The sequence below is a fragment of the Garra rufa genome, chromosome 15 (genome assembly GCF_049309525.1).
Source record: "Garra rufa chromosome 15, GarRuf1.0, whole genome shotgun sequence".
Taxonomy (NCBI): Eukaryota; Metazoa; Chordata; class Actinopteri; order Cypriniformes; family Cyprinidae; genus Garra; species Garra rufa.
Window position 1 is genome coordinate 29991306 of NC_133375.1, and position 14145 is coordinate 30005450.

Below are 14145 nucleotides of genomic sequence, written 5' to 3' on the forward strand. Positions count from 1 at the left end.
ATAAGATACTGTGGCCAGGCGACAGTGGACAAACAGGACAGGACATCTGGAAAATGCCCCCGAGGTATTATGGGAATAACAACGTCAGCATTACTCGTCCTGTCCGATTTGACAATAGGTTTTTAAAGGATGCTCATTTGTGGCGCTACATGCTTTTAATATGCCCTTCAATTACAAGACACCATCTATTTTTAATGTAGCTTCAAAGGGCTCTACACTCAAAAACGGCAAAAACGGGGCATCAATGATGAAGAAACACATTCATCTACACACCGGGTGGCTTGAGCAAATTTTTCATTTTTGAGTGAACTATTTCTAGTTTTAGTCCATGTCCAAATAAAAAGACAAGATGTTCATGTCTTTATTTCTTGAGTTGCAAAGAAATTAATTTTTATGAGGAAAATATTCCAGTATTTTCTCCATATAGTAGACTTCAATGGTGTTTAAAGTATTGAAGGTTAAAAATGCAGTTTTAATGTAGCTTTAAAGAGCTCTACACGACCCCAGCTGAGGATTAAGGGTTTTATCTATCAAAATGATCGGTTATTTTCTAGAAAAAAATCAATTTATATACTTTTTAACCTCAAATGGTTGTCTTGTGCTAGCTCTGCGATGATAAGACCCTAGATAAGACCCTTATTCCTCTGCTGGGATCGCGTAGAGCCCTTTGAAGCCGCACTGAAACTGCATTTAACCTTCAATCCGTTTAGCATTATTAAAGTCCACTATATGGAGAAAATTCCTGGAATGTTTCTCTAAAAAAAAATTACTTTCTAATTGTGACTGAAGAAATAAAGACATGAACATCTTGATTGACATGGAGGTGAGTAAATTAATAGGAAAATTTTATTTTGGAAGTGGACTAATCCTAGGATTAGCTAATTTTAGAAAAAAAAAAAAAAAAAAACTCTGCAATCATCCACAGAATTCAAGGACTAAAAAAAAAACAGATTTATTGGTCTTGTTTAACTACTGAATACATAAAAACAACCAAAACCTGGTTTTGCAGTAGTTGCAGCAGTTACAATGTTGATCAGAAGAGCCATATTTTATTTCTTTCCCCTCGACTTGACTGTAGCGAAAAGAGTGGCAATAAAGTTGATTCGCAAACAGGCAGTCTCCTGGGACACATCTTACATCACAGCAGCACCAGACAGCAGATCAACGGCTTATCCCCCACTTCTCCGTCTCATTTATAATCTGCCCGACATTTAACAGACTGAGTGGTTCGTCACTTTGCATGGCTTAATTGCATCAGCTGAACCGTAGCTAAGGAACAGCTGGTGTCAATCCTTCCCAGGTAAACTAAATTACCACCAAGCGAGACAGCCACAGACTCCTCAGTGACACTAATTTCAATGGCGACACCTTCAATCACAAACATCCTCCCTGCCTGATTTAGCATTTTAGGTGATTAAGATCGACAAATAGGCAAACTTTGAAATTTCAGTTTCAAACAGTGCAATTTCATCTGTATACTTAACAATACGCTAAACTTTTGGACTGTAGTAGAGTATAAAACCCGTATAATTGTCCAAATAAATAAATAAACCAAACTTACTTCTTTGTAATTCCCTCATGCTATTCTGAATATTTCTCCCCAGCAAATCCAGTTGAGTTCCAGTCAAAATCCTGAGAGATCCTCTTTTTGAAGTTGCATTTCCCAAAACATTCACTCTAACGAGATTTATTCTGTTTCCCCCTACTCTCCCTCTTATTTATTGCAGATATGAATGCATTAGAATGAACTGGCAGAGAAAGTGACTGTTATTCTTTAGAAAGCTCAAGCCAAATGTGTCATAGTTTTTGGCTTCAGATATAGCGAAGTACAGTAATTCTTCCCTTAAACTGCCTCTGGAAGCCTCATCTCCCCCGATATACCTCTTCTTCTCATCCTCTACTTCCACTAAGCTTTTTTTTTTTCCATGCACACACATGAGTTCACACACTGAGAGCAGTGTCTTGCAGGCCTTGCTGTATAACACAAGCCTCTTTCACGGTTTATCCATAAGGAACAGCCTGGGAAGCCGCGCAGGTGCAGACAGCATGGGTTTGGTCGAATGGAAACTCTGTGTGGTTACTTTTTCCTCTTCCTACCAGAACATGAAGTTCCCACCCCATGGCACTAAGTCACAAACAAGTCCCTGACATATGCTGCATCTGAATCGCGACCTCAAGCGAACTGGCTGGAAATCATGTCTTTTTACTGTAGTTTTAAATTAATTAATAAAGATAACTAATCAATACACAAACAGAAATATCCAAAGAAGAAACAAAGTGGTTGATAAATGTTAGAAATGTTTGTGTGCTTTCATTAAAACAGTACACAATTAAACTAATAATAAATATGATTAAAGGAGTAGCTCACTTCCAGAACAAAAATTTACAGATACATTACTCATCCCCTTGTTATCCATGATGTTCATGTCTTTCTTTCTTCAGTCGATAAGAAATTATGTTTCTTAAGGAAAACAATTCAGGATTTCTCTCCATATAGTGGACTACAATGGTGCCCTCAAGTATGCGGTTTAAATGCTCTTCAAAGGGCCCTAAACGATCCCAGCCGAGGAGTAAGGGTCTTATCTAGCAAAATGATCTGTTATTTTCGAAACGAACTGAAAATGTATATACTTTTTAACCTCAAACGCTTGCCTTGTCCATGTCTGTGTGAACTCTGTTTTTTCAGGTTCAAGACAGTTAGGGTATGTCAAAAAACTCCCATCTCATTTTCTCCTCCAACTTTAAAATCGTCTAACACCGCTGCAGAAGTACTGACCCAGTTTTTACAAAGTCAACATGCAAAGAAGATCAACCGCCCTTTACCAAAAAAGATAAAACAGCGATGTAGGACAATTTTTTTAAGTTAAAGAAGAAAACAAGATGGGAGTTTTTTCGACATACCCTAACTGTGTTGACCCGGATTACACAGACTACGCATGCGCATTGCAGAGATGAGACAAAAAGAACATTTAAGGTTAAAAAGTATATAAATTGTCAATTTGGTTTGAAAATGACCGATCGTTTTACTAGATAAGACTCTTTTTCCTCAGCTGGCATCGTTTAGAGCCATTTGAAGCCGCATTTAAACTGCATTTTGGAAGTTCAAACTTGGGGGCACCATTGAAGTCCACTATATGGAGATAATTCCGGAAATGTTTTCCTCAAAAAACATAATTTCTTTACGACTGAATAAAGAAAAAAAGACATGAAAATCTTTAAAGTTGTCCAAATGAAGTTCTTAGTAATGCATATTACTAATTAAAAATTAAGTTTTGATATATTTACAATAGGAAATGTTCTAAATATCTTCATGGAACATGATCTCTACTTAATATCCTTATGATTTTTGGCATTAAAAGAAAAAAAAACAATAATTTTGACCTATACAATGTATTTTTGGCCATAGCTACAAATATGCTACTTAAGACTGGTTTTGTGGTTTTGTTACTGTTTAGTCCTATATTTGGAGTAAAAGTGCATTTTTAAGCACATTTCATAAATTAACTGTATTCTGAAGCACAGTATAAAAAACATAAATAAGAGATTTTAAAAAGAACTTCGAATTAGAGAACACTTACAGATACCTCCAAGTTATTGGTGCTAATTTGGCTCCTGGTGCTAATTTTGTTAATCATATGACAAACCCTATTTAACTGGCAGCATTCCTCCAATTTTCACTAAGATTTACAAGATGGTGGGCCGCTCTAAGGTGACTAAAAATCTGTGATTTCTCGAATATTGCAGGTTTACGATGACAATAAATCATTCAAGTTCCCCAAAAAGGCAGATCATCCACAAAAGACAAATGCACAAGAAGATAGGATAATGCAGAGACTCTTAATGGGGAATCGGTTCAACACTGCAGCTGGAATTGCTTGCTAGTTCAGTGCTGAACAGGGTAAGGATTAGAGGATGGATACCCGAGCCGAGCCCGACGGTACCCGACGGAACCCGAAGGGCCGGGCCGGGTTCGGACAGATATTTAGAAAGGATGCTCGGGTTCGGGTCGGGCTCGGTTACATCAGCGCGATAGTGCGCCTGTGTTATAACAGCGCTTTTTGCCCCGTGTGCACTGATGCGCTCATCTGTTGACATTTCCGAACGCCTTCCTACAGTTGCTTAATAAAAGCGGGCTTTCCACACAAAAAACTGCACGTGTCATTAGTATGAGAAAAAAAAAAGATTTTAACTGTGTCGGGCTGGGATCGGGCTCGGACATAAATATCTTAATGCCTGTCGGGTTCGGGTCGGGCTCGGTTACTGCTCTGTCGGACGCGGGCCGGGCTCGGACAGAAAAATGCGGCCCGATCCGCACTCTAGTAAGGATCTGTCTCTGCATGTTTAAGAGAAGTCAGACTGAAAGTGTACTCTGCAGTGACCAAGCCTCTCATCAGCACAGAGAATCAAAAGGCTAACCTCACCTTTGCTAAGGAGCATGTTGTGCGGAGAGAAGAGAACTGGTCCAAAGTTAATTTTAGTGATGAGAACAAGTTTTATTTGGGTCTAAAGGGAAACATTTTGTTTGGGGTCAAACAGAGGAAAAACTTAAGCCCATGTACGTAAAGAAGTGAGTGAAAGAAGGAGGAAGTGTCATGGTTTGGGGGATGTTTTCTGTGGCAAGAGTTAGGCCTTTTATACAGATACAAGGCAGAGTGAATGCAAATGTTTATCACAACCTCCTTCAGCAACATGCTGTACCTTTAATAGAGGTAAAGCAGTTCCTTGAAGCTAAGAACATTGAAATAATAAAAAAGGACAGGGTCCTAATCTAAACTCGATTGAAAATCTCTGAAAAGTCCTTGGTGACAAAGTTATGGCTGAGAAACCCACTACAGTTACCAAACTATGGAAGAGAGGGGAAGAAAAGTGGACCAAAATCACACCAGCGCAGTTTGAGAAACTAGTGATGTGTTGCGGCCGCAGATGTGCTGAAGTCAAGTCAGGGCTTTACACTTCTTACTAATTTCTGACAGCTGTAACTCTCCAAAATTGTAGTTGTAATCATCTTTCATGCTACAGTGGTTACTGTTCTCTAATTTTGATCACTGTGTTTTCCACAAAATAGAGGTTATTGATATTTTGTCCACCATGTGGAATAACTACAGCTAATATTCCTTCAAGTTTTGAGCGATGAAGTATTATAGACTGTTCTTTATGTTACATAAAGGAATTAATGACATTTATTTACCGTTTAAGATCTGTAGACACTATGAAACACATTAATTATATTATTTTACAGCAGCTGTACTTGGATATTCATAAGAGACACTAAGACAGAAAACTGAGTGACAGACAGCGAGAAAAACATTAACCGTCAGGGACAGATGGACAGGCGAAGTGAAGAGAGTGACAGACAGAGCAGATTGGTCAGGCAGGAAACTCTCTCTCCCTTTAGACTTTTTCTTTGCTGACTCAAGCCCAAAAACTGTTATAACTGGTATATGATCAAATAACAGGCTTAGAGCTTAAACTCTTTACTTTCATGTGGCTGCTTCATTACTGGCTTTGTGTAATCAAAGAGCTGTTCTTAATGTATCACCGCATTGGATATTCAACTGACGCATGTTACTTAATAGCAACAGAGAAGGCACTTTAGCAGTTTCTATTGTGCTAATTTATTGTGTGATAATAATGGCACTTTATATACGTTAATTAGAGGCATTTCTGGCACGAGTATTTAACACTACTACAAGTACTAAAGAGAAGTGGAAGTCACATGGCCATATGCTTACAAGGCAAAATGCTAAAGTACTTTAAAATCTGTCACACATTTAGTTAATGTTCTGTTGCTCAGCCCCTATCTGAACATTAAAGTCCAGCCAGTGCCTGTTCAAAAGAGTGAAACCGCTTGCATATCTCTCAAGGACACCAGCTTTAGCCTTGAGCACCAGGCGGACAGCACAGACATTGACAGTGTGAGTGTGAATATGACTCCTGGATACTGTCTGAAATGTGATTTGCATCTTTGCAACCAAAGGCATCATGCAGCTTTTTTTTTTAAGGTGGCACCAACTGCAGTCCTAGATCAGTTCATTCCCTAGGCAAAACAACACATGACCAAAATTACTTTAACTAACAGAGCTATCACATAAATGCACAACTTACAGTTGAAGTCAAAAGTTTACATACACCTTGCAGAATCTGCTTAATGTTAATTACTGAACAAAATAAGAGGGACCATACAAAACGCATGTTGCTTTTTTTATTTAGTATTGACCTGAATAAGATATTTCACATAAAAGATGTTTACATATAGTCCACATGAGACAATAATAGTTGAATTTATAAAAAAAGACCCTGTTTAAAAGTTTACATACACTTGATTCTTAATACTGTGTTGTTGTTTTTTTTTTTAGTGATAGTTGGTTATGAGTCCCTTGCTTCTCTTGAACAGTTAAACTGCCTGTTGTCCTTCAGAAAAGTCCTTTAGGTCATACAAAATGCTTTGGTTTTTCAGCATTTTTGTGTATTTGAATCCTTGCCAACAATCAGGGGCGTCGTAGTTGGGGGAAAAGGGGGACTAAATTACCAGGGCCCCAAGTGTGGGGAGGGCCCCCGAGGATCAACCCCCCCCTGGAACGTAGTACAGCGGGGGCCCCTTAGCTGAGTCAGTGCACAGGGCCCAGAACGACGCAGCGACGCCCCTGCCAACAATAACTGTATGATTTTGAAATCCATCTTTTCACACTGAGGACAACTCGAGGGAATCATACGTAACTATTACAGAAGGTTCAAATGCTCACTAATGCATCAGAAGGAAAACGACTGTTGTAAACTTTTGAACGGAATGAGGATGTGTAATTTTTTCTTATTTCACCTAAATATCATTTCACGAGTTCGCGCTTACATATAATTAGCCGGAGAATAGAAATGCATGTTTGGCGTGCTGTCCGGTGAAGGGCTCCGAGCTCGGGGATGGCCCGAACCCAGAGTACCCCCCAATAGGAGTAGTGAGAACTCGGAGTGAGGAGATGGGGTGGTGGAGGGTTACTGATAAACCATCAAGTGAATGGAGGTGAGTCAGCTGTATTTAACCTATGGCGCTGATTGACTTGAGTGGGCTCCTCTTGTGCTGTTTACGCTAAGTATCTGACGCGCTTCTCCCGAACTTTGTTAATGAAACATCATATATATATATTTTCATTTAGTACTGCCATTTGGAGGCTACAGAAGATACGTATGTCCCCCAGAAGACAAAATAAGTTCATTTTACCCTGATCTTCAAATTCAAAAAATTCAATTGGCTCTAAATGCATCGTCTTTTTCCATATGAAGCATCAGTGAGTGTTTGAACCTTCTGTAATAGCTGCATATGAGTCCCTCAGTTGTCCTTGGTGTGAAAAGAAGGATCTCAAAATCATACAATAATTGTTGGAGTTCAATTACACAAAAACGCTGAAAAACCAAAGAATTTGTGGGACCGGATTTTTTCTGAAGAACAGCAGGCAGTTTACATTAAGTGCATGTAAACTTTTGAACAGGGTCGTTTTTATAAATTTAACTATTATTTTCTTTTGTGATCTATATATAAATCTATTTTTTGTGAAACATCTTATTCAGGTCTGTACTAAATAAATAACACACATTTTGTATGATCCCTCTTATTTTTGGTGAAATAATTAACATTTTGCAGATTCAACTGTATATAGCACTTGAATTTATACAATGGCGATTGTTTCAAAAGCAGCTTTACATTAACAAACAGGAAAGTAACACTGTTAATGTTGTAAACTTCAATTTCAGATGTAAAGCAGACAATAGTGTTTTTATTCAGCTCAATTTAGTTCAACGTTGTTTCATTTCTGTTCAGTAACTGTGTCATTGTTGACAAAATTCATCAATTATGAAATGAGTTCACATTATTTTACGAAACAACATTATGCAACCTTTTTGATTTTGTGTGTCAAACAAGCAGTCCTGGCTTATTTTGTTCGTGAGATGAAACACAACCAAAAAAACAAAACAAAAACAAATCATTGATGGTTCAGTAATATGGAAGATGCACTGTTGTTACATCAAATCCTGAGATAAATTATTTTCCATTTGCTCTTACCCTCATGTTGTTCTAATTCTAAACCTCTATCTTCTATAGAAAAAGACAGAACAAATTCTAAAGACTGTGGTCATTCTTTCCATGCAATTACAATGAATGGGGACTGAAGCTTTCAAGCTTCAATGAAGCTTGGTGATTTCACAAAATCACTATGAGTGCGGTCTATATACTTGCACCACATTTCAAGTGTTTGGAAGCCATACAACAGAGAGAAACAGACTGAAATTAAAGTCAAATCATATAGCAAAAGATCTGCCGAAAGTGCCACTCAATTAGACTGACATGAATGAAGGATTTCTGCAAAAGCATTTTAGACAAAACTTTTTACCTTCACTCAAAGACACTGTTTTTTTTTGAAAAATCAGCTTGAATCAAAACCAGACAAAATGCTTTGTGCAAGTCTTTCATAGAGGACCAGAGATGCTGTCCATTAGCTGGACCTATACAACTTCCAAGTCAATTACAAAGGCACTGGAAAAAGAACCATTCATCCCTTAGCGTGGCATTTCAGTCGAATTGGTCATTGTTAATGTCCCAGGCGCACAGTAGAGAGCTCATTCTGATCTCTATGGCAGACTATGGCATGTGCCACTGAGAGCTGCTTTGTACCAGAGGCAGTGGACATGAAAGAGAATCTTCTGTGTCAAACTCTTAAGAGATAAAGAGAGACTATCTGGTCCCAAATGAATGCAGTGACTATCCTCTCTATTAGCTACATAATTCCAGGCATCTTTAATGTACCTCTTGCAGCAAGCTCTGAAGCAGCAGTATAATTTCCTTACGGTCCTTAAGGGTGGATCGTTCTGTTGAGGAACTGTTAATAAGATCCTTCCACATCCAGAGGGAGGCTTTGTAAAATTTACATCCGCATCGGGCCGGGAACCCAACGCAATTCAGCTTCGCTACTTCTTGCCGAGAGCTTGAAAGACAAAATTGCTCAATCCTTTTAACCAGACTTTTCTTTTGATGGCAAAATATGCTGGCTACACTTCAAGTACAATTGGTTTATCATAAAGACAGAAAAATAAGAACTTCATAAAAAGAGGTAAAATTGGGTTAAAGATATTCCTCATGTTTCAGTCAGTTGCTCACACAAAGCTATTGTATAACTTTAGAAGTCATATGGACTACTTTTATGATTCACTGTAAAAAACAAAACAAAAAAACAATTATGGTCAAGAAAGAAAGAAAGAGAGGGGTTTGTGGTTTTCATTTCAACAGTTTCAAACACTCACTGATGCTTCAGAAGGAAACACAATGCATTAAAGGCCAGGAGTGAAAACTTTTTAAATTTGAAGGACAGGGTAATTTAACTTATTTTGTTTTCTGGGAAACATCTAATATCATCTGTAGAATCTGAAGAGCAGAACTAAATAAAAAAATGATGTTTAGGCATACTAAGAAAAAAGTACACATCTTCATTATGTTCAAAAGTTTACACCCTGGCTCTTAATGCATTGTTTTTTCCTTCTGGAGCATCAGTGAGCATTTGGGCCTTCTGTAATAGTTACATGAGTCTCTCAGTTGTCCTCAGTTGTGAAAAGATGGATCTCAAAATCATACCGTCAGGGTTCAAATACACAAAAATGCGGAAAAACCAAAGAATCTGTGGGACCTGAAGGACTTTTCTGAAAATCAGCAGGCAGTTTAATTGTTCAGAACAAACAAGGGACTCATGAACATTTATCACTAAACAAAAAAAAAAAAAAAAACACATCTGTGGATTATTCAGATAACAACACAGTATTAAAAATCAAGTTTATGTAAACTTTTGAACAGGGCCATTTTTATAAATTCAACTATTATTTTCTCTCGTAGACTACATGTAAACATATTTTATGTGGAATATTTTATTCAGATCAGTACTAAATAAAAAAAAAACATGCATTTTATATGATCCCTCTTATTTTGATAAAATAATTAACATTTTGCAGATTCTGCAAGGTGTGTGTAAACTTTTGACCTCAACTGTATATGGTTACATTATATAAAAAAAAACACTGATTTCAAAGAACTATTTCAAAGAATAAAAAAAGGAAATGACTAAATAAGTAAACAATGAGTAAATGATGACAGAATTTTCATTTTTGAGTGAACTATCCCTTTAAGAGAAAAGGAGATCATATTGGCGCAGTGTTGCAGACAGATCCTAATCTCTTTAATTTATTCTAGAGAGCTTGTATCTCTCACTTTCATGTACCTTCTCTCTCAGCAGCAGTTCAGGATTGCATTTGAGATGCTAAATCAGACAGAACAGCTGACCCAAACATAGATCAGAAGAAGCTCCGCCCTCATTCAAAAGCCCCACTCCTTTAGACATTTGAAACCACACAGTTCCACTTCAAATGAACTGCAATTAACAACCACTTCCTTTGTGAATCATCTCAGCACAGTGCTCCCACTCCCATGATATCAGCCAGACAAGAACACCAACAACAACAAAAACGCACCAAAATCTGTTTCAAATTTTGAAAGGAACCAGATGCCAGATTGACGCTCTGACAAAAAACTCAAGCTACCTCGAAACAACCATATGCTTGGGCATCATATCCGACAGCTTTCCTCCTAGATTTGGGTATGTCTCCACAGACTATTTCCCAATTCTAGCTGAGAATAGTTGTGATTGACAGGTGGCTCGTGGGAACTTAACAATACATGAGGCAAAGGCCAAAGAGCTCGACCCTGCCCAAGCGAGACAGAGAAACAGCTGCTCCCTGCACTATTTACGTGACAATGAAAACTCCGTTCTTTGACACTCCAACAGCACTGCCATGGTGAGCCATCTAGGCCGCAAAAATAGAGATTCAGACGCAGTATATCACATGATAATAATTACAACTCTATTTAGATTATTATGCTGAATGGCTGTGGGTGCGTAGGAGTACCAGATGCATCCCTTTGGCACGGTTATGTGTTATAATTAGACAGATTGCCTCTGAAAAATATTTAGTGTAGTTGTGTTAAATGGCTAAAGGGGTCTGTGAGTGCTCTGCTCCAGCTCATGGGGGATTGTGAACGACTGGTTTCCAGAACAAAGTAAAAGGTCTCTGATGAATACTGAGGAATGTGAAGTAGACTGACTACAGTCTGACTGTTTTAAAAAGTTCTGAACATTTTGTTCCATACTGACTACATTTTAAATCTGGTTTACATTTATCTGGCTTTTAATGATCTGTAGAGTACAGTGGTTCTGGACTGTATACTTGACACCTATTGGACTGCAAGCAATACAGGAATAGTTGACGAAAAAATGCAAATTACCCCATGATTAACTCACCCTGAAGTCATACTAGGTGTATATGACTTCTTCTTTCAGACAAATACAATCAGAGTTATATTTAAGAAATGTACTGACTCTTCAAAACTTTATAATGGCAGTAAATGAGTGCTGAGATTTTGAAGTCCAATAAAGTGCGTCCATCCATCATAAAAAGTACTCCACGGGGGTTAATAAAGGCCTTCTGAATACACTGATGCATTTGTGTAACAAAAATATCAGTATTTATAAACTGTCCAACTTTATAAACCGTAATCTCTAACTAACAGGTAACTGTCGTCCGCGTGTTTATGAGAGAGTGGCGTTCCAGCGGATGATGTAGGACATAGGCATATCATAAGCTCTGGTAAGAAGTGGCGAAAGCACAAAGTAGAGAGCAAAACAAAACCCTGGTCTTAGAAGTAACAATTTAGAAGTAATGAAACAAGGATTTATAAAGAAAAATGTGAGAGGATTTCGATATAAATCAAGAAGAGACTGTTTTTTCTTTGCTGCAAACAAAACTTGGTTCTCACGAGACTAGAATATTCTCACCAGAGCTTACGCTATGTAGCGCCTACGTCATCCGCGGAAATGACATTCTCTCGTGAACGCGCATAAAGTTTTAAATATGAATATTTTTCTTACACAAATGCATCAATTCACTTCAGAATACCTTTATTAACCCCCTGGAGCCATGTGGAGTACTTTTTATGAGGGATGGATGCACTTTATTGGACTTCAAAATCTCAACACCCATTCACTGCCATTATAAAGCTTGGCAAAGGCAGAATATTTATTAACATAACTCCGATTGTATTCGTCTAAAAGAAATAAGGGTATTGAGGAGGGTAAGTAAATAATAGGGTAATTTTCATTTTTGGGTGAACTATCCCTTTAAGTTTTAGTAACTGTTGCCGCTTAGGTTGATCTCATCTTCTCATTTTTTTTTTTTTAATAACACATTCTTAGATGCAATGTAAACAAATGTGGGTTGTTGGTGGTTTGTTAGAATTACATTTTAGTGCTGGCCAACGATTAATAGCGATTAATCACATCCAAAAGAAAAGTTTTTGTTTATAATATATGTGTGTGTACTGTGTATATTTATTATGTATGTATAAAGACACACACATACAGTATACATTTTGAAAATATTTACATGTATATATTTATATTCATATAATTTATATTATATATAAATATTTTTCATATATAAACACACACACACACACACACACACACACACACACACACACACACACATATGTGTGTGTGTGTGTGTGTGTGTGTGTGTGTGTGTTTATATGAAAAATATTTATATATATATATACACATACATAAATGCATGTGTGTGTATTTATATATACATAAATATACACAGTACACACATATATTATGTACACAAAAACTTTATTTTGGATGCGATTAATCGTGATTAATCGTTGCCTAGCACTAAGAATGTTTTTGTTTTTTAACTGATGAACCATAAAAACATTGACATCCAATCAGAAACTACCTGCCTTCGACCTCGAGCATTTAAAGCGTTAGTTATAGTTATAGTGCTTGGTGTTTATAGGTTTTAATGTCCTCATTTCTGTTGACAGTATAATTGTTCTATCATATTTCTAAAAAGGTGCTATTTATTTGTTTATGTGTAATCTGTTATTATGTGTACAATCCATGTATAACAAAAGAAAAATTAAATGTCGAGTGCATCTGTAAAAAGCTATGTTTAAACTATCAAGACGCCAGCAACAACAGCAATCAGTTATACTAAGATCTGTCCACATTGGCTGGTTGTGTACTGTAACAGTACCGTTAAATGAGGACTTAACACAGGACAAAGACACCCTCTCAATATGAAACAGCTTCCTCAATAAACACCATATATGTTTTCTACTATTTCATTTCTTGCTCTTATTGGACGCTTTCCAGTTAACTTCTATGACATAACAATTAAATCCTCTTCGAATTTCAAAGAAACAGAATCCGCATCTGCGCCTTGGTGTGCACTTCATCCAGTTAACGTTATGCAAAGACAAAGTAACTCAAATCAGGATGAAAACATATCAGCAGACCTATTGTTCTGCATAGAGGTCCTTTAAATATTCACTGCGCTAGAAAACAGCCAAACACTTACATTAATGAATCGGGTTGACACCAGCACCGCTGGGTCAGTTCCCTTTGTCAATGGTCTTACTGCAAAAACTTGATTTTCCGCGATTCACAAGCAGCTTACCATAGTATGAAGGGGGGATTGCACTTTTCCTTGCCATTGCACCTCCGACGAGCGGTCCTCGTGTGTCTTTTGTTTATGTGATTGCATATGAAGCTGTGAACGTGTGAATAGCGTCTATCGCGCTCGTCCACATACACAACGCCAATCTGTGATTTGCTGGGCTACGCAACGCCGCGTCACTGTGTTTACAGCGCCATCAGCAGTGAGAGACACTGCGCACACGGAGGCGGTCCATTCTATGAGTGACGTCTCGATTATCCAATCGCTGACTGCCATCAGCTCCCAACAGCCAATCCAACCTTGGGAGGCGGGACTTATCGTAGTACTTGTGGGAAAATAAAAGAAATCTCACAGGCAGGCACAGGAAAAACACTTCAGTGAGTGAACACAGGAAGACGAAGATAATCAGCGAAAACAATGTTCCAGTGTTTTGAAATTCCCTCACGCCTAGACACAATAATAGTCTGTGAGTATTTATGTACAGTATGGCCTCTTGGAAACCACAATGACTGGCGACTGTAACTAAATCATGTCGTAAATGTTTAAAATGTAAGTGAAGAAGTACAAAGTAAAAACAAATCCCAAACAAACTCT

The 14145-nt window shown here is 37.7% G+C and overlaps 1 protein-coding gene across 1 annotated transcript in view; it reads right to left on the minus strand.

Annotated features, from left to right (window-relative positions):
* slc44a5b (solute carrier family 44 member 5b) overlaps positions 1 to 13696 on the minus strand; it is a 47196-nt gene extending 33500 nt beyond the window's left edge. The window contains exon 1 of the mRNA XM_073818771.1: positions 13552 to 13696. Coding sequence (XP_073674872.1) covers positions 13552 to 13588 — 37 coding nt within the window. The 5' untranslated portion in view covers positions 13589 to 13696. The remainder of the gene's footprint in view (positions 1 to 13551) is intronic.
* Between the last annotated feature and the right edge of the window lie 449 nt (positions 13697 to 14145).